The sequence below is a fragment of the Haliotis cracherodii genome, unplaced genomic scaffold (genome assembly GCF_022045235.1).
Source record: "Haliotis cracherodii isolate W230 unplaced genomic scaffold, xgHalCrac1.p SCAF_16, whole genome shotgun sequence".
Lineage (NCBI taxonomy): Eukaryota > Metazoa > Mollusca > Gastropoda > Lepetellida > Haliotidae > Haliotis > Haliotis cracherodii.
In genome coordinates, this window is record NW_027266271.1 from 15,154,060 (window position 1) to 15,175,436 (window position 21,377).

General features: G+C 40.6%; 2 protein-coding genes across 2 annotated transcripts; one reads left to right on the forward strand and one right to left on the reverse strand.

The window, feature by feature from the left end:
• The first annotated feature begins 442 nt into the window (after positions 1-442).
• On the forward strand, positions 443-3,286 carry LOC139463410 (large ribosomal subunit protein uL14). The gene is made up of 5 exons (XM_071244667.1): positions 443-478; positions 1,515-1,598; positions 2,046-2,174; positions 2,313-2,426; positions 3,167-3,286. Exons 1-5 carry the CDS (start codon positions 466-468, stop codon positions 3,247-3,249), a joined length of 423 nt encoding a protein of 140 aa, XP_071100768.1. The 5' UTR covers positions 443-465; the 3' UTR covers positions 3,250-3,286.
• Positions 3,287-5,110: 1,824 nt separating this feature from the next.
• On the reverse strand, positions 5,111-20,720 carry LOC139463864 (protein adenylyltransferase SelO, mitochondrial-like). The gene is made up of 12 exons (XM_071245260.1): positions 20,059-20,720; positions 18,258-18,396; positions 15,968-16,113; positions 15,393-15,516; positions 14,674-14,789; positions 12,869-12,972; positions 11,932-12,104; positions 10,595-10,626; positions 9,462-9,662; positions 8,467-8,587; positions 7,382-7,539; positions 5,111-6,335 (listed from the first exon to the last, which is right to left on the reverse strand). The coding sequence occupies exons 1-12, from the start codon at positions 20,535-20,537 to the stop codon at positions 6,044-6,046; spliced, it is 2,085 nt and encodes a 694-aa protein (XP_071101361.1). The 5' UTR covers positions 20,538-20,720; the 3' UTR covers positions 5,111-6,043.
• Between the last annotated feature and the right edge of the window lie 657 nt (positions 20,721-21,377).

The window sequence follows — 21,377 nt, forward strand, 5'->3', positions numbered from 1 at the left end:
AAGTTGATACACTTGGTATAAATGTGATTAACGTGTCTTTAAAAATACAAACATTGTTGACTTATCTGGTATTTTCTATCAGTGCATGGTTTGCAGGATCGCCAAATGGTCCGTAAATACCAATATTAGTTTACATTTTAAACATTTTCATTCTTATCACTACGACTCAAAAAGCGACATTTCCCACGTACACATTTGATAGGGTGATGGCTACGCGATAATTGGTGTATACAGTCTAATTATTTGATGAATATAGTGAACAATGGTGTTTTCCCCACTGGTTGGGTTTATTTTGCATAAGTTACATGACAGACAGTGTCATCGGCCTTGTATGATTTCTCGATAGAAACTGGGTTCAGAGGCTTACCGGAATCTCCCCTCGATAATCCAGTCACGGCAATGGATAAAAGAGTGTAGGTGTTTACTTCCGGTACATGCGCTGTCGACACTTCCTCTTACACCAACATGTCGAAGAGAGGTGAGGAAATGAAACACTCGCTTCAAAATCCATCGTAAATCGCTGTTAATTGGGAAAATCAACCCCCCAAACTTGTGTTATCGAATAAAACGAACTTCGCGTTAGTGATTTAGACTTAATTAGACAGGTGGTTAGTAACCGATTGCTCAACATGCCTGTTAATATTGGCAGACAAACGCCATGAATACCAGTATCGTTTCAAGATGAAAACAAGATTAACCTCCACTGCATAGACAACATGTAATTGTTCCTGATGTGCCACACGGGCTTTCTAAGAGATACATATTGATAAAAATAGATTATGGCATATAATGCATGACACTTGACTTCACTTTAACAGTAACTCCCATGTAGTCAGTAAGTCTACTGACGAAAGCATGTGTAAAGTTGCGTGACATTTACCCTGTGAGTGTTAGGCTAGGCAAGTACGCGTAGCAGGTTGCTTTAAATGTGGCCATAATGAATATAAACAGTCCATAATTTTATCTCTATGCTCTATATCTACTTGATTTATCTTCACAATCAGAAATGGTCATTAGAAATATTTTGAAAACAGATATTGGCATATATATTATCACAAAGTGGGTTCACGAAAATTAGGTTAATATGTGATTGAAAAATAAACAAAGAACTGTGATTTTGAAGTGTTGTAGATTTGTATATTGCTTGTCAGTTCATTGAATAAATTTGGACTATATATCTACATGACCATGAAAATCATAGTGATATGGTTCATATTTGTAATGAAGAAAACATTAGGTACTATTGTAAATAGTACACCTAATTGATATTGAAGTGATTTCACAAGTTACATCAACTCGATGCTGATTTGTGTCCCTTTCGTGTTTGAATTCACTGGTCATGCGTTTATATAAAAGTCATTGATGAAAAGTCCCACATTAGCCGACATGATAAAAATTGAAATACCCTTCAAAGCAGCTTTAAAATTCCAACAGAGTCAGTCATTTTTGTATCCCTAACACTGCCTTGTGTTGATATATATTGATAGTATTTGACAGTATGTAATATATTTCAGGTAGAGGAGGTTCCTCCGGGGGGAAGTTCCGAATCTCCCTCGGTCTGCCCGTTGGGGCAGTCATCAACTGTGCTGACAACACAGGTAAAATTGATTATTGACTCTTTGAAAATTTACGTATTAACCCTTTCTCTTTATGGATAAGATGGGCTTATCACAGGACAATTTAGGGGCAGTTTGATTTACTGGTTTACGAGTCTTGCTTTGCAACAAAAATAATGTATTTGTTTGACTGGGAAAATAAAAGACATATTTTCCAACAATCTCCCAAATAATTACAGGCATACATAGTGTAAGTATGTGAAATTTCATTGTGTTGGAATGATATGAAACATTGCACAATACTGGTATATCATAATTCTCTATGTTTGATTGTAAAGTGAAACACGATAAATTACTGATTTACTATAAATCTGATACATTTACTGTTCTATAGAAAACTTATTGTGAGTTTTGCAGAAGTATGTACTCTCTTGAATCTTTAATTTCGCTTAATAGTGTTTTGATTTCTCTCAATATTATTTTTGACAGGCGCAAAGAACTTGTATGTTATTGCTGTCCATGGCATCAAGGGACGTTTGAACAGGTTGCCAGCTGCTGGCTCTGGAGACATGTTTGTTGCAACTGTCAAAAAGGGAAAGCCAGAGTTGAGAAAGAAGGGTATGTTTGGTTTAGTTTCAATAAATATTACAATGAGAAATTGTTAAAATTATTCACATTGTCACATTAGGTTAAGTAAATTAGAACCCTGGATTATGTTTGTGAAGAAATAATTTTGACATCTTTTTTTTCCCTCAGTTATGCCAGCAGTGGTCATCCGGCAGCGAAAACCATTCCGAAGGAAGGATGGTGTCTTTATCTACTTTGAAGACAATGCGGGAGTTATCGTCAACCCAAAGGGTGAAATGAAAGGTAACTATGAACTTATTGGAAAAACTTGAATATCTAATGAAACATTTATGCCATGTCAACATAGTTGTGCTTACGTGTGTTTTGTGAATTGGATAAATGTAGAACCAATGTAAGTTTGAAGATGCAACACTGTGAATGTCCCTGTGGAGACCTCTAGGACAAGGTTTATGGGATCAGTGATTATGTGTTGTGTTCCAAGGGTGGTGTCATGTTTTCAGTCACTGGTTTGCCTGGTCCAGGTTAGATTATTTACAGGCTGCTGTACATGGCTGGAAATTTGGAGACAAGCATTATTCACTCACTCACTGAAGGACTATTGTTGTATGCAGCCCTCTGCAAAGTGATAGAAAGTATTTTATTCCTATCATGACCTGGCTGCAGTAGTGTGTATTTGTAACCTATTGTTACAAATGCTTACACTATCAGTGATTTTGCTAGAGTCTATACAAATGGCCAAAGGACATTATACTGATTTTTATCAACTTTTGATGGGACATTCTTCTTAATCATTACCAAATCTGAACTGTTGGAAACATTGATCTGAGTTCTATGCTCACGAAGTGATACTTTACAAGCAGCTGTTGCCCTATTGGTTTTTTTTGTGGAATCCACATCATGCTAGATTGAGATGGGTGGCTGAAATGTGTGATCTTGAAGATTGTGTGTTGTTTTAGCTGAAAGGCATGTATCATTGCTATTTTGAGTTGATTTCTTTGAAATATATTTCTTATTTTCATTAGGTTCGGCCATCACTGGACCAGTTGCAAAAGAATGTGCAGACCTTTGGCCCCGTATTGCATCAAACGCAAGCTCCATTTCCTAAGTGTAACTAAGGGGGCAAATAAAGGGGTCTGTGTTAATCAGTGTTTTGTGTTTCTTTAAATTGTTAACTGCCCAAAGCAGGAAACAAAGGTATCAATCGTATGCACCTGGAGTGATTCTAGCACAGAATAGTTTCCTTGTGTTTCAGGGATGTCAGAGTGAATAGATATATACTACTCAAAACAAGTTAAAGGACACCCACAATTGTAATGCTGTGTGCAGCAATTAGGATCCAGCCATGACATTAACTATAGTCATAAGAAAAACCCCAGATGTTCTTTAACTTCTTTCAAGTATACATACACTTAGCATACCCCTTGGCACTAGCCAGATATTACACAAACTGCTTCATATTATCTTGAGGGCTCACGAAACATCAGGCTTCCAGAAGGTGTCGTTGTACATGTAATGACTATTCAGGCTACTTGAATGATTGATGTCAAACCTGTTGTAGCTGCCACAGATAGCAGATTGTTTTGGACCTGACACTGAAGTCTGTAAGTCAAAGTCAGTAATGAAAATACAACAATCTTTTATTCTATGAGACTCTTGACACTGCTATGGCTGAATATTATTGAAATTTTGGATTTTCACAATAAATACATACATTTGGTCTAGGTTTCTAAAGGAACACCAGGATAAGGATATAACATACATGTATGTATATACAAATATCCCTGTGAAGATCCGGGTAGAGGTCTTCAGAAACCCATGATTGCTGTAAGAGCGATGAACAGGATTGGGTGGTCAGGCTCACACACTTGGTTTGATGCTGGTCATTGTATCCCAATCGTGTAGATCGACGCTCATGTCAAGCACTGGATTGGCTGGCCCAGACCCGATTATTTACAGACCGCGATCATAAAGCTAGAATATTGCTGAGAGCAGCATTACAAACAAACATTATATACAATCTTAATCTCAAGCAAGTACAACACACAGTTGAATAATCCTCAGCAGTTATGACTAACAATGGTTCACTATACAGCAACTACTCATCTTGGAAGTCATCAAATAGTTATTTGTTAAATATTTGTCCTTCCTCTGTTAACTTGAGAGGTATCATGATGTGATTACCTTTATTCTGGTTACGTGTACATGGTGTAAGCACCTTTATATATTCATAGCATTAGATCTGGAAGCATATTTTACAACGTATATAGGTCTCTACATGTATCAACAAAAAGGTTATTTTATGCAATGTCTTTTGTAAATCATACACATCTGACCCGTGTAAAATTCTATAAAAAAGTGTAAGACATTAAAAAGCCTCAACTGTAAAAAGAACTTAAACAAAGCTACTGAAACTACACATACTGTCGAAACATTCCCTAAAAATAGTGTAATAGTGTTGGTTGAGGATGTTGAGATTGGTTGTTATCAAACACTGGTTTCTCGTGAAGGAGTTGTCCCCAGTATCGTCATCACCACAAACGACCTGCCCCTAACCAGATGAGTGGAGAAAAACATTGCAAATAGAACATACAACCCAAATTTAAAGACTAATCTTGCAACAGTTAACATATTGAGTACAAGATTTTAAGTGCCACTTCTAAAACAAATGTGGTAAATTTGTTGTCTGAGACTACCATAAGGACAAAAGAAATGATAAGTCTTGGTTCTCAGGCACCTCTGCATCATCATAAAAAATCTGCCGCATAATTTCGTTTTTATTTCCATTTTCCAAAAAATGAAAAAATCCTTTTACTTGAAACAAGGCTATCCAATATAGCATGCAGTTACTTCCCTTGACATGTCTGCAATAGGAGTCTGTATTCTTGTTTTTGTAGGTAGGCCCTTTCCCAGGTTGATGGTACACAGCTGTTTATTTGAATACATACTAGTTTGAACAAGCCAAAAAACCACCGCCTGCACAAATTTTTCAAAAGTCATTGCCTGAGAACCAATTCTTTTATTTTTTAAGCCTAAAGAGAAACTTGTTTCTTCTTTCTTTCACTAGCCTCTGGTGTGCCTCTTTTCAGACCAAATGAATTGATTGTGCCCCAGGCATGCACTCGTATGGACTAAAATTAAATTCAAATCTCGGTTTGAATGCAGACTTAAAAAAAAAACATTAAAAAGAATAGCTAAACAAGTTAAATTTGAGCTAGCTTGCCCGAGAAGTTGATCAATCTTTAAGGGAATGGCATATTTTTACCGGAGCATGGAAACACTGTTTGTGAATCAATAATATTGCAAAATAGAGTTGAGATTCTAAAATTGTTCTTAAAGATGTATTTGCAAGTTCTCAATACCAAGTTATCTGTTCATGGGCAGATTTCATTTGTGCAACCAATCTGAACATCCTGAAAGAGTTTAACAAGGGGGGATCTTGACTCACAAATATAACCTATTTGTTTCAAAAGATTAATAACAAAGCCTAAAATATTCAGAAAAATATATCAAAATGTAAATGGATTCCCCCTTGTTATCTGTAGGACTGTTCCGACTTAACCAGCAAACTTCAGTGTAGTGTGAAGGTGATCAACAGAATCAGTCCTCTGAACATATCTTGCAGGACTTCCTGACAACTCCATTGCCAAACTCTTCAAAGAATATCAGAAATCTGTTCTTATTGGAACCATGGTCTTGAATCAGTACGAACCACAATATCAAACCCAAACCTTGCAATAAAGCATTTTTTCACTATAATAAAATTGAAAAAACACAATTACATCAAAATATGTTTGGTCCAACAATTGGCTAGTACATTCTTACTGACTTCAAGGATTCCAGAAGTATCTGCTGACATTCTTGGAAGGGGCAAGAGCAGTCGTGAAGGACCTGCAAGATGATTATGAAGATCAAGTGACTCGAAGATCCATTGACCACATAGGAGGCTTGTTGTCGTACATTTGTTCTGTGAACGTTCGGGCCCCATCTGCGTTTTCATTTGATGAAGATGCTGCACCATCATCTGTGGTGACAGACTTTTCACCTTCTTGTGACTTTGAAACAAGGTCAGCTGCATCGATTTCTGAACTGTATGGGTCCTCCAGGAGTTTCAACACTCGTTTCACTTCAGAGTAGTCTCCCTTCTCGGCTGCAGCTATTGCATTCTGGGCAATGTAGTTGCGCAAGACGATCCTGAACATCAAAGGATTGACATTGAAACTATATATCATTGTGTGCTTATTAACATCTATATGTCATAAGATGGGGAATGCATTGTGCCCCAAGTGATTGTTTCAATTGTTTGTACTGTCAGTGCATTCTTACAATTGAATATGACATCATCTACTGTCCATGACATCACAGAAGACATTATGTGGTGCAGATGATACAATTGGATCAGGTAAAGATGGTTACTATACCAACACAGACCATGGGTACAAATACATACTTTTTGATGCAAACCTTTTGAGTGATGGGTGCTGTAGTCATCACTGCTAGTGTGAGTGATATAGTGTTGAGAAGTTATACATTGAAAATACATATATTTAGATTGAATAAATAAAAACCTGATGGACAGTAAAATAACTAGAATATCACAGATTGATATTTAAAACTAGCATGCAACCATAAAAAGATATCACTACATGTCACAATACATAATAAAAAAGGTCTGTAGATCGCCAGCAGATGAGGGTGGATCACCATGCTAGGGTCCAAGGGGACTTTCAGTACCTTTGCTACCTGCATGGACCCCCGCTGGATTTACATAATCTCTTCGGGTGTTGGCATTTATTGTCAAATTGAGCCAAATTTAAATGAACACATATACAACGATTAAAAATGTGGCAGGAAAAAAATACTCCAAAAGACGTGGTCTTACATACCCTCTCTGGGGGACAATCATTTTACACTACTTCACACGGACAAAGTTTTCGGACGGACGGATGGAACATTGGTTTAACTATATATCCCTGACCTTTTAGGTCAGGGTTATAAAAAAAAATTAAATGGGAATTAATACAATTAAAAAGATCCCTGTCAGTGATCCATTCATATGATTTTCACTGCTATTTAGCCTTTTACACCAATGGAATCAGTTTGGGAAGATAAATGAGACTAATTATTCTCTGGCATGGCCATTTTAGAAGACACAGAATAACCACCTCCAACCCATTGACTGACTATCTGGAATAAAGCTGTGAGTACTTTGTCAAGGCTTCGAGACAGGATGTTCTCACCTGGGGTTGTTGCTGTTCATGAGCTCCACCCTTCTCTGGTTCACTGCCTCCAAATCTTGCTCCCCCGCCACCTCCTGTGCAAGTCTCCCCATGTACTTAGTCAGCCATTTGGTCCAGGCATCTCTGTCTTTTCCTTCCTTTATCTCTTGTGTCAGATCCTGGGAACAGTTCAAAAATAATTCTCAAGACAGAAGGGTAATAGATATGAGTGAGTGAGTGAGTTTGGTTTAACATTGTTTTGAACAGTATTACAGTTATATCACAGAACATTAACTTAATGAAGGGAGAAAATCCTGATGTGATGCGGGCCTCAGATGTTTTACCACTTTGGTGAAACCCACAAACTGACAAACCAAGACACATAAACAGGGCGAACAGGATTTTGAACAAACAAACATAGGTACTGCATACCAAAGGGACGCAGCTCTGCACAGCGTATTGTGGCTCCTCGGATAAATGGTCCCCCTGTGGCCCCTAGCAGATATGGCAAAGCACTAAAGTGGTTGGTTAGTCTCTGTCACACACACTAGGAATGTATTGTTACTTTGAATGTTTTTCTGACCTTTCCCTGACAGGAACCAAGTCAAAGAGAGTTTTACAAATCCTCACAAAGCATAAAAAGCCTTGACACAAAGAAAAGAATTTTTAGTTTAATTATATTAATATATTTGATTAACTAAGGTTGTCTGTGTATGTCCTTCCTCAACATAACTTTTACATAGAAACTGAAACATTTGGACGATGTTTGTGGTAAATACATCATCTCTATCCAAAGTGGCTCTAGCAAACATGGCAAGCAGGCCTGGGTGAGATTGAGTCAACATCATTACTAGATGGACTCACCTTCATCTCTTCCTGTTTCTCCATCCTCTCCAGCTCCTTAGTGAAAGACAGGAAGCCACGGCCAAGCATGGGGAGCAGGCCTGGGTTAGACTGACTCAACATCACTACTAGATGGACTCACCTTCATCTCTTCCTGTTTCTCCATCCTCTCCAGCTCCTTGGTGAAAGACAGGAAGCCACGGCCAAGCATGGGGAGCAGGCCTGGGTTAGACTGACTCAACATCACTACTAGATGGACTCACCTTCATCTCTTCCTGTTTCTCCATCCTCTCCAGCTCCTTGGTGAAAGACAGGAAGCCACGGCCAAGCATGGGGAGCAGACCTGGGTTAGACTGACTCAACATCATGAGCATCTGCAGCTGTCTGGAAGAATCAGGACAAAACACAGAGATCATGGACATGGTCTGGAGTAATCGACATAATTATTTTTAATTGGTCTAACAGAAAATAAAGATATATGCTTCCTACCAACTTTTAGCAATATCCCAGCAATATCACGGAAGGGGACACCAGAAATGAGGTTTACCTATTGTACCCATGTGTGGAATCAAACGTGGGCATTCAGTGTGACGAGCAAAAGCTTTTAACCCAAGGCTACCCTACTGCCCCTATTTTGTTTGTGAAGTGTCCTTTAGGAATATAATGTCGGCTTGTTGTCATGGATAATCAAAGTCATCTATTGTTTAGGACACTGTGTATGATTATAATTGTCATTGGTGACATGTTATTTCAGAGCAACATTTTCTTACAAAAAGAAGTAAACTTGAAACTTCAAAATATAGGGGTGATATGGAGAAACCCTTGAGGTATGTGATTATAAGAATATTTATAGAATAACCAATGAGCTACGAGGAATTACAGATAATCCGCAAATTGGAGTTTTGAGTAGGGTTTTCTATATATTACTTAAAGAGCAGAAATGAAGAAAAAATGTATGAAATGTCAACCCTACAGAGAAATTTCAATGAAGGCAGCCTATTGTTCAGATGACAAAATGTAATCAGTTTGTGATGTCACAACTAATGGATGATATAATATCATCTTTTTCTCGACAAAGAAGCACGGTGAAATCATGGTTTCAACTGACCAATCAGCATTGAGAATCATTAAAATGCACATGCAAATATCAGGAAGTTATTACACACAATCACCCTACCCTTAAGGGTAATATTAATATATTTCCAAATAAATCAATTCTCAATTTTGTTCACTCCGTTTCTTTTATTCAAAATCTGACCTGGGGTCCATCTGTGTCTGGTTGGCCTTCCTCAGTTCCTCTACCGTGGTGCACTGGGTCAGGAGGTAGTCAGTGACGTCCTGCAGATCCTGTTCCGCTGTGGCACCGCCGGGTAGGGACACTCGACTCAGGCAGCGGAAAGTGTTGGTGAAGTCACAGCTGGTGGCCTGCATGGTGTCCATCAGCAACTCCACCAGATCACTGTCCGTAAAGTAAGAGAGTGAGTATGGTGGTGGTGCTTTGAAAAGTATACCAGCTACATCATGGCATGTAACTTGATTGTAGTGGGTGTTGGTTTGATTGGAGTGAGTGAGTGAGTGAGTGAGTGAGTGAGTGAGTGAGTGAGTGAGTTTAGTGTCATGTTGCTTTTAGCAATATTCCAGCAACACCATGGTGGGGAACATCAGAAATTGGCTTCACACATTGTACCCATGTCGGGAATCGAAACCCGGGTCTTCAGCATGATGAGCTATTGCTTAAGCCACAAGGCTACCCAGCTGCCCTTGATGCAGTCTGAAGTGATGCAGGTCTTAGATGTTTATCACTTTGGGGAAAACCAGGAGCATGGGTATGATATATAATCTGGACAAACTGATTTGAAACCAGGATCATAGGATCATATGCCAAAGGGATGCAACTCGGCACCGCTACAAGAGACATGTTGTGACTTTGGTATGGTGCCATTATTTTGACTGTATATAGTGGGAACCGATCTTATAATATAGTAAACTACGGTTATTACGAACTCAAAGGGACCACTAATTTTAGTTTGTTATGACCATAGTTCGTTATAAGCATATGTACAGCATATACAGCAGACCAAAAACAGTTTGTTATATCCGTCAGTTGGTTATAAGCGTGTTTGTTATAAGCGAAGTTTACTGTATATCTTCATGTGGTATTAACTATACTTCTTGAATTATAAATTCCCATATTTATTGACATACATTTTATTTGTTTCTTTGTTGTTTAACACGTCACTCAGCAATATTCCAGCTACATGACGTCGGTCTGTAAATAATCGAGTCTGGACCAGACAATCCAGTGACTGACATCATAGGCATCGATCAACGCAATTGGGAAATGCTCTTATAAGCAGTCCCCTTTTGCTAAGGACAAGGGAAGTAACTTACCCATCTTCTGGTAATTCCTTCATCAGGCCCAGCTAGAGGAAGAACCACAATGCAATTTTAATGTCCAGTAAGGAAAAAATGAGTTAAAGTGTTCAGAAACACATTAACAATAATATTGATATAACAAATCAAGGAAGCCTCAGTGGCTGTGTGGGTTAGATCGCTGATTTTGTGTGCTAGCGATTAGGTGCCTCAGCCAGGCAGTGTGGGTTTGAATCCCGGACGGGAAAAAGTATGAGAATCTGTACTTTACAAAGAAAGTGTTATCCCAAATAAATATTTGTGACATTTGACAACTTTCTAAATGGCATTGTGTGTTCATAATGATATTGATATAAAAAATGATAGCAGAGGCTTCAGTTCAGTTCCTGTTCTCGATCATGCCCCAGTATATCAAGTGAGTGAGTTGGGTTTAACACTGCTTTTAACAGTATTCCAGTTATATCACGGTGTGTCAACTTAATGTGGGAAAAAGCCCCAAGTGATGCAGGTCCCAGACGTTTACCACTTCAGTGAAATCCACGAGCACGGGTACGGTGCTGACAAACCTAGAAACATAATCGGGGCGAACCGGGATTCAAACCCTCAATCATAGGTTTCTGGCGTGCCCAAGGGACGCAACTCTGCACAGGGAATCGTGGCGCCTAAGACGACTGGGCCACCCGTGCCCCCCACTTTATCAAGGTGAAGGATTGGTTTCCCACAAGATGAAATGATAACATGACTGTTACCTTGAGAGTCTTAATCACAGATGTCACAGCCTACTCAATGAGAGGTGTTAAATATTTCTCGTTCCCTTCAAACTGTTACAGAAGCGATAATATGTCATTTGATTGGGCACTGTTTCATTAGGTCATGCTCCAACTGTGGCCACAGACCAAAGTGTAGGCGAATAATTTGACCCTGATATATGTGTCCAAATTTACTATCCAGGTACCCACCCCCCAATTACCCGACCCTACCCGGGTTCCCGCTGTAGGTCTTAAGAGATGGGTAAAAAATGTCCGATTGGGAATAGTTTGACCATAGCCCTGTACAATATGTATTTAGATACAGGTATAAAACGAACTGGTCATGCATGCACTGAAGTCTTTATTCAAACATACAAAAGTCAGAAGGAATGGGTCCATAATCAGAAAGAAATGCAAATATTAGTGACTTGTAGTGTAACCATATAATTCTAGATCATTTTCGGCATTAAACAATATATCACATGACTAACCATGGGTCTGGGTAGTCCTGTGGGTACCCGGGTCCTTCTCAGTACCCATCCGACCCGAGTACCCAAGTTACCTGTCCCAGCCCTACTTAACAGCCTCATCCATCATCATTCTCACCTTCTTCCTCATCTTCATCTTGTAATGGTCAGCATACACTTCATCAAACACTTCATCCACTGCTGGCCGGGTAACGGGGAGAGGAATAGCATCCTTTATAGCCTCTGCAAGTTTCACACAATTCCACTTGCAGACTTCTGGTTGATTCTTGTACGTGTATCTCCCGCCATCATCTACACACAAAACCATCACATTGTACACATACACCAGCAAATACTATGTAACCAACCTGCACAAAAGCTTATGTTTTCTGGAATATATAAATATAAAAAATGTTTGGCAAACAAGCCCAGGTTTCGGGACGACGTGTGAAGTCTTTTACCACTAGCCTTAGCTATCCTCTGATCTGGCTTAAGTATTAGATAACTGATGCGTTATATGTTTGAATACATGTTTAGTCACTGAGTTCAGTCTCTCACCTTGTTTAGGTGTTACTTGGTGATAAAGTAAACACTCATTCCTGCATTGTCACAGTTAAGTCAATGTGTGGCAAATTACACATAAGTATATAAATCAATGAATTCAACACATGGTCATTGGTTTGATACAGAAGAAACAGGTAAACCAGCGCTTGACATTATGAGCAACATCCAATGTCTGTAACCATGGCAACTACCTTTTTTTTCTTTTTTCCCCATTCTTTATTTCCAGAATATAGGTTGTACAGAGTAACATAAACAACAGGGTAAATAGATACAGAATTCTGGGTTCGTATACGTAGAATTCATTCACTCACAGTCATATCTTGATGTACTGTTGATACTTCATTAAAACTCAAGAACAGTGATCACATATCCACTAAATTGTTGAATCATGATATGTTCAGTTCATGCATGTTTGGTTCCATGGTTTATTTATCACAGTAAAATCTACAAGTAACCTAGCTCTACATTAACACACAGCATGGTTATATCCTAATGATCTCTACTAATCTTACCTGAGCCATTGCAGATGAAGTTGGGATCAAACTTGTCCATGAAACCATAGGGGCCATAATCTATGGTGAGTCCTACAATGCTCATGTTGTCTGTATTCAACACACTGGAACACAAAGGTGATTTCTTTAGTCAGTGTACATCATAGGGTCTTATGATACACATGGCTGGACTTTAAGACTTTTCCTGTACGTGGTTGGATAGTGCAGCTGACACTGTGGCCAGTAATCTCCACACAGGTTGTACAGTGGAGGAACTCACCCACGACACCAGCCAACACACTCCCACTAATCTGGCTGTACAGGAGTGTACAGTGGAGGAACTCACCCACGACACCAGCCCACACACCCCCACTAATCTGGCTGTACAGAAGTGTACAGTGGAGGAACTCACCCACGACACCAGCCAACACACTCCCACTAATCTGGCTGTACAGGAGTGTACAGTGAAGGAACTCACCCACGACACCAGCCCACACACCCCCACTAATCTGGCTGTACAGAAGTGTACAGTGGAGGAACTCACCCACGACACCAGCCAACACACTCCCACTAATCTGGCTGTACAGGAGTGTACAGTGGAGGAACTCACCCACGACACCAGCCCACACACCCCCACTAATCTGGCTGTACAGAAGTGTACAGTGGAGAAATTCACCCACGACACCAGCCAACACACTCCCACTAATCTGGCTGTACAGGAGTGTACAGTGAAGGAACTCACCCACGACACCAGCCAACACACCCCCACTAATCTGGCTGTACAGGAGTGTACAGTGGAGAAACTCACCCATCCAACACCCACTAATCTGGCTGTACAGAAATGTACAGTGGAAAACCTCACCCATGACACACACTCCCACTAATCTGACTGTACAGGAGTGTGCAGTGATGAAACTCACCCATCCAACACCCACTAATCTGGCTGTACAGAAGTGTACAGTGGAGAAACTCACCCATGACACACACTCCCACTAATCTGACTGTACAGGAGTGTGCAGTGATGAAACTCACCCATCCAACACCCACTAATCTGGCTGTACAGAAGTGTACAGTGGAGAAACTCACCCATGACACACACTCCCACTAATCTGACTGTACAGGAGTGTGCAGTGATGAAACTCACCCATCCAACACCCACTAATCTGGCTGTACAGGAGTGTACAGTGGAGAAACTCACCCATTCCACTAATCTGGCTGTACAGGAGTGTACAGTGGAGAAACTCACCCATTCCACTAATCTGGCTGTACAGGAGTGTACAGTGGAGAAACTCACCCATTCCACTAATCTGGCTGTACAGGAGTGTACAGTGAAAAACTCACTCACCCCATACGCCCACCTTATCTGGCTGTACAGAAGTGTACAGTGGAAAACCTCACCCATGACACACACTCCCACTAATCTGACTGTACAGGAGTGTGCAGTGATGAAACTCACCCATCCAACACCCACTAATCTGGCTGTACAGGAGTGTACAGTGGAGAAACTCACCCATTCCACTAATCTGGCTGTACAGGAGTGTACAGTGGAGAAACTCACCCATCTCACTAATCTGGCTGTACAGGAGTGTACAGTGGAGAAACTCACCCATTCCACTAATCTGGCTGTACAGGAGTGTACAGTGAAAAACTCACTCACCCCATACGCCCACCTTATCTGGCTGTACAGAAGTGTGCAGTGATGAAACTCACCCATCACACACGCTCCCACTAATCTGGTTGTACAGAAGTGTACAGTGGAGAAACTCACCCATCCCACACCCTCCCACTAAGCTGGCTGTACAGAAGTGTACAATGGAGAAACTCACCCATGACACCAACCCACGCACTGCCACTCTGCCACTAGCCTGGCTGTTCGCCTCACAACCTCCTTAAAGAACTCCAGGTACATCGTCTGTTTCACTGCATTGTGTGCTTCCCAGATCTGTAGAGTTAGTTATTATTCCAGATTAGCCGGAAAAATGAAAACAGTTGGTAGTCAGGCATTAGCTTTTCAAATGTCTAAGAATACAATGGAAGCAGAAAATAATCCTTTCATCATGTTCATTTGGGTGAATCCAAACTACTCATAACCCTTTGTAAACCTTATTATCTCCAACACATCTTGTGCAAGTTGCAGAGATATGGAAGTACATTTGTTCATGTTACAAGCTTAAATGTACATGATGGCCTCAAGTATGTAGCCATTTTAATTTTTGTGAGTCAGTGAGTTGGTTTTAATGCCACTTTGAACAATATTCCAGTTATATCACTGCATGTCATCTTACTGTGGGAGAACAACCCGAAATCATACAGGTCTTAGACATTTCCCACGTTTGTAAAACGAGTGTAAGTGTATGGTGCTGTCAAACCTAGAAACACAATCCAGGCGAACTGGGATTAGAACCTACGATCATAGGTTCTGGCATGCCTAGACACAACTCTGCACAGTAAAACAAAAGAATTTCTACAACAGATAATTTGCATGTCTAGTCTTACAGCGCTACTGTCATTAGTGATATCATGTCGGTGTCAGTGAAACGTGTACCTCTGTGTAGAATGTCTTGATGGTGTATTCCAGCATCTGATGCAGCAGCTCCGTCTTGCCGACACTTGGACCTTTCCGACCAGACTCTGGGTCAGTGGGTTTAAAAATTTCAAAAGATCCAAACCTGCAAAATGAAAATCCTCAGTGAAATGGACCCCAGAAATTGTCTGCATGTCTATGACACCATGTGAATAATGTTTGATTCTGCATCTGCAAATTTTCAGCTTAATGAAGTGAGACATCAAGGACTATGGGACACAACAGAAACTTGAATAAATCAATTCATATATTGTAGGTGAAGGAAAGCACTATTAAATATTGGTTCGACTCCCCATAGAATAGTATTCTATATTCCATATTTGAGCAGGATGTTATTTCTTGTATTGCCTACCCCCATATGTATGCTTAACATAGGGGAGATAGGACGGGAAGAGACACCAGAAATGGGCTCTCACACTGTATGCATAAGGGGAATCGAACCCGGGTTTTTGGCATGATGAGAGATCCCTTTAAGCACAAGGCTACCCCCAAACATGTCCAGGACAAACACAAATAACAACACACATAGCACTGACCTCAAGAAAGTTGGAGCTATTCTAAGGACAATGGTGCACTTCTCCTCCTTAGGATTGCCATTGTAGAAGATGTCCCTGATGACCGTCGTGTCTGATGTCACACACGTCCCTGCCCGTGTAGTGGGGACACCAAGGTGATGCATTGCCTGGGGATGACATGACACTTCATGTAACCATTGGTAACTGTTACAGAATAATGTCAGAGCCATGAGCAGCCTCTGTAGCTCACCTGAATTTATCAAATATTTGCAACCTCATAATTCTAAGAATGCTTTTTCTTACTGTTATTGGCTAAGATGATTTGATCATTAATAAAATATCACAAATCACAAAAATTTAGAAACGTAAGAATTAATTCAATTTGTCAAAATATGACACACTGTATTTCCAGTTTTGACAAGAGCTATTTTCAGTGCCGGTTACAATGCTATAGGAATAATAGGAAATGGGTCCACACTGATCAACATCAGTAAAAGAGATAATGTTATAAACAGCTCATAAGGCTCCATGTTCATCGTGCAAATCACAGAGATATTGTTATTGTGATCAAATACAAAAGGTTGTGCATCTGAGAGAGTGAATTGGGTTTAACGCCTCTTTGAACAGTATTCCAGTTATATCATGGCGTGTCAGCTTTACATGCTTAATGTGGGAGGAAAGCCCGAAATGATACAGGTCTCAGAAGTTTACCACTTAGGTGAAACCAACGGGCACGGGTATAGTGCTGACAAACCTAGAAACATAATTGGGGCAAACCAGGATTGGAACCCACAACCATAGGTTTCTGGCAAGCCCAAGGGACGCAACTGTGCACAGCGAATCCGCGGAGCCTTAGATGACTGGGCCACCAGTGCCCCCTTCAGCATCTGAAGACCAATGATCCTGTGTAAAACCATTGCATATCCAATAGTGATACTCAACCTCACTACAAAGAAATTCTCCGACAGTCATACTGTGTGTCACAACAAAGAAATTCTCTGACAGTCTTACTGTACTTCGCTACAAAGACATTCTCTGACAGTCTCAGTGTACCTCACTACAAAGACATTCTCTGGCAGTCTCACTGTACCTCGCTACAAAGAAATTCTCTGACAGTCTTACTGTACCTCGCTACAAAGACATTCTCTGGCAGTCTCACTGTACCTCGCTACAAAGAAATTCTCTGACAGTCTCACTGTACCTCGCTACAAAGACATTCTTTGACAGTCTTACTGTACCTCGCTACAAAGACATTCTCTGACAGTCTTACTGTACCTCGCTACAAAGACATTCTCTGGCAGTCTCACTGTACCTCGCTACAAAGACATTCTCTGACAGTCTTACTGTACCTCGCTACAAAGACATTCTCTGACAGTCTTACTGTACCTCGCTACAAAGACATTCTCTGACAGTCTTACTGTACTTCGCTACAAAGACATTCTCTGACAGTCTCACTGTACCTCGCTACAAAGAAATTCTCTGACAGTCTTACTGTACCTCGCTACAAAGACATTCTCTGGCAGTCTTACTGTACCTCGCTACAAAGACATTCTCTGACAGTCTCAGTGTACCTCGCTACAAAGAAATTCTCTGACAGTCTTACTGTACCTCGCTACAAAGACATTCTCTGACAGTCTCAGTGTACCTCGCTACAAAGACATTCTCTGGCAGTCTTACTGTACCTCGCTACAAAGACATTCTCTGACAGTCTCAGTGTACCTCGCTACAAAGAAATTCTCTGACAGTCTTACTGTACCTCGCTACAAAGACATTCTCTGGCAGTCTTACTGTACCTCGCTACAAAGACATTCTCTGACAGTCTCAGTGTACCTCGCTACAAAGAAATTCTCTGACAGTCTTACTGTACCTCGCTACAAAGACATTCTCTGACAGTCTCAGTGTACCTCGCTACAAAGACATTCTCTGGCAGTCTTACTGTACCTCGCTACAAAGACATTCTCTGACAGTCTCAGTGTACCTCGCTACAAAGAAATTCTCTGACAGTCTTACTGTACCTCGCTACAAAGACATTCTCTGACAGTCTCAGTGTACCTCGCTACAAAGAAATTCTCTGGCAGTCTTACTGTACCTCGCTACAAAGACATTCTCTGACAGTCTCAGTGTACCTCGCTACAAAGAAATTCTCTGGCAGTCTTACTGTACCTCGCTACAAAGACATTCTCTGACAGTCTAACTGTACTTCGCTACAAAGACATTCTCTGACAGTCTTACTGTACCTCGCTACAAAGACATTCTCTGGCAGTCTTACTGTACCTCGCTACAAAGACATTCTCTGACAGTCTTACTGTACCTCGCTACAAAGAAATTCTCGGATGGTGCTCCTGAGCACTTTCCTTCCATCAGCAGTCCTGGAGAAGGGCGTAAGTCCTGATCCCTTGAACTGGATCTCCCATCTCTCATCCTTCTTGTTGATTACTTCGCCCAGGTACCTGACACAAGAACAGAGATTGATATGGAATGCTGACATCATTCATTCATGTTTTCATTACAGACATGACAATATTTGGTTGCCATGGTTATTGGATATGTGTTTGAAGAAATGAAGGCAGAGCAACTTTTCAGTTGTATTACAAAATAAAATCTATTCAACATGTGAAAGTGTTCACAGCAAATAACAGCAATTGTTTTTAATCAAAATAAGGAATAAATCATTTCCAAATTCAAGATGATTATGACTAGTATTTTAGCACTGCCGGGGTGACTTGTCTTTTACAATGTTTACTCATTATTCTGTCATGGCTGGAAACAGGAGTGGGATCAGTGAAGTGAAAAAGGGCCTCAATATTCTTTAATACTGTAAATTTGATGTCAATAAGGTAACTCATTAACTTATATTTATATTCATATCTAGAATTTCACAGGTAGTGATAACATAACATGAAAATAGGCATGTGAAGAATTATTGTTTTGTCATTATATTCCACTTGGCTAGAATGTAGCAGAGCCCATATCCAATAAGTGTATAAAATTACACCCAATGCTTATCGCTGTCAAAATACTTGTTTAAGATTGCTGCAGTGTATGAGATATACAAATGCTTTTTTAAGATCACCATCTCCAAGAGTTTTGTTGTATTATACAAACTGGCATCTTTCTCTATTATGTCCAAAACCTGAGAAACTAGTATCATTGTAATCTGTTTTGGTTTATTTCAAAATAATATATCTGAGACCAGAGCTTTACACGAAGCAGAAATGTGCGCCCAGTATGCACAAAAGTATAGAATGGATGCAGATAAAATTCCCTCAGGATGCACAGTAACATTCATTGTGCCAAATTCTTGACAAGAAATATAAAGCCCTGGTAATTAAAGTAATTATCAAATCTTACAAAACAGTACACTACATCATTTAATTACTTTTATAGGACCCTCCACCTTCCTACAAAGACCCTTGAAATTAATTATTGGGGGACCCTAAGTTTTGTAATTAAAGGTAAAACCATGTGAGAGGCGACAAGAGATCCAACAGTCAAGACAAGGTGAGGAGAGGTGAGGTGAAATTGGGTTTAACGTCGCGTCCAAGATTATTGCACTTATATAGCGACGTGTGGCTGCTTGTCGACATCAGCTTGTCGATTTATAGTGCTAGCCCACTGAGATACCATGCCGCAGTTTAACATGAATACCCCACTCAGACACAGTATACTGACTCTGAGCCGACCAGTCCTTGTTTTGGCTCCTTAATGCTTGGCGCTAGACAGGGTAACAACAAGTACCATCTTTTAACGTCTTTTGGCATGACGCGGCCGGGGATTGAACCCCGGGCCTTCTGCTCTCTGGGCGGAGGCTCTACCACTAGACCACGGAGACGGTCAGACAAGTGAGTGAGTGAGTAAGTATGGTTTTACGCCGCTTTGAGCAATATTCCAGCAATATCACGCCGGGGGACACCATAAATGGGCTTCACACATTGTACCCATGTCAGGAATCGAACCCGGGTCTTTTTGCGTGACGAGCAAACGCTTTAACCACCTGGCTACCCTCAGTCAAGACAAGAGGCATATGATGATGTGTTGAGTGTTGGATCAGAAGTGTTATTTTCTTGTCGTTAGCTTAATCATACAATACATCTGTATAAGAGGTAACAAACATTGCGGCCCCATCTCCAAGCTGTCCAGCAAACACTCCGAACTGATGTCCACAGTAGCAATGAGCAGCTGTTGTCGATCCTGGCAGAAGTTTGTTTCCACTGAAGTATTCCGCTGTATCAGGCCTCGTCAGCTCGCTATCAGGCAGATCTAGCAGTTCCATTGCAGATCTTGAATACACAACAACCTCTGGGTTGGTTACTGGGGTGGGCTGCACCTTGGAGAAACACGCTCCTGTGACGGGACGAATTCGTTTTTCTTCGCACGGATCTATTGGTAGTTCCCGTAGGACAAGATTGTCGAACTTGAGCGTTTCTAATGTTGCCATTTTTCTAAATGTTCTAACTATAGGAGCAAATATTCTGAACGCTTGGCGTTTGAAGAAACCAGGGTGAGAACAGGTTTGCAGTGACGAAAAACAGTGACTCGGCCTATTACATCTTACTTCAGCGATGATAGATGGTGTCAGTCGCCTTAACATCGACAGATCGCCTCACGAAGCCAGATTTTAATTCTACGTGCACTAAATATATGGTGAATAATGCAAGTTCATGCCTGCATATTGTCCATTATGGCTACATAATTTCTTTACTTAACTTTCCAAAAACAGGTTTGTTTTCACAGGAAACGGAAATACAGCCCGCCACCTACTGTTGCGCGTCTGGAGACTTGGCTACTGTCTGCTACATGTACATAAGCAAGCTCCTCACAGCGATAGCCCGTCCGCGGAGCTCGCTATACTACTATACCATGTTAAGGTAAGGGTGGTGTCGGGCGCTGGAAGGAGCTTGGTAAATAAAGGATTGTCGTTCTTCGGCGCCGTTTCTGTGCGTTTTATGATATCGGATGTGTAAAGCGCATGTAAAATCTTCACGTGCGTGATTTCTGTAGATCCACATGGACCGTTAAAAAGACATGAACTGAGTGAGGGACTGAGTTGGGTTTTATGCTTCAGTTAGAAATATTCAAGTGATATCTCGACGGGGTACACAAACAGATGCAGCGGCCTACCTTTAGAATACAGTACCACAAACTTTTCAAACACGTGACAATATACCCTATGACGTAATTTCTAGTATTTTGTTGCCAGTTACAGCGTTGAAACAATGCCCTGTGACGTCAGGGGTCATCGAGTGTGCATAAGCTCCTCCCAGTGATCTATCATCTCTTGACGAAATGTCATTTAATACGCCAAGCGCTGTGGAGAGTTTTTTGTTTTTGTTGATAATCTTTTATGCATCAAACCGCGTAGGCCATATGCTCTTTCTATATTACAGAATATACAGTATGAGTATTTAATGTACAACATCAGGGACCATAT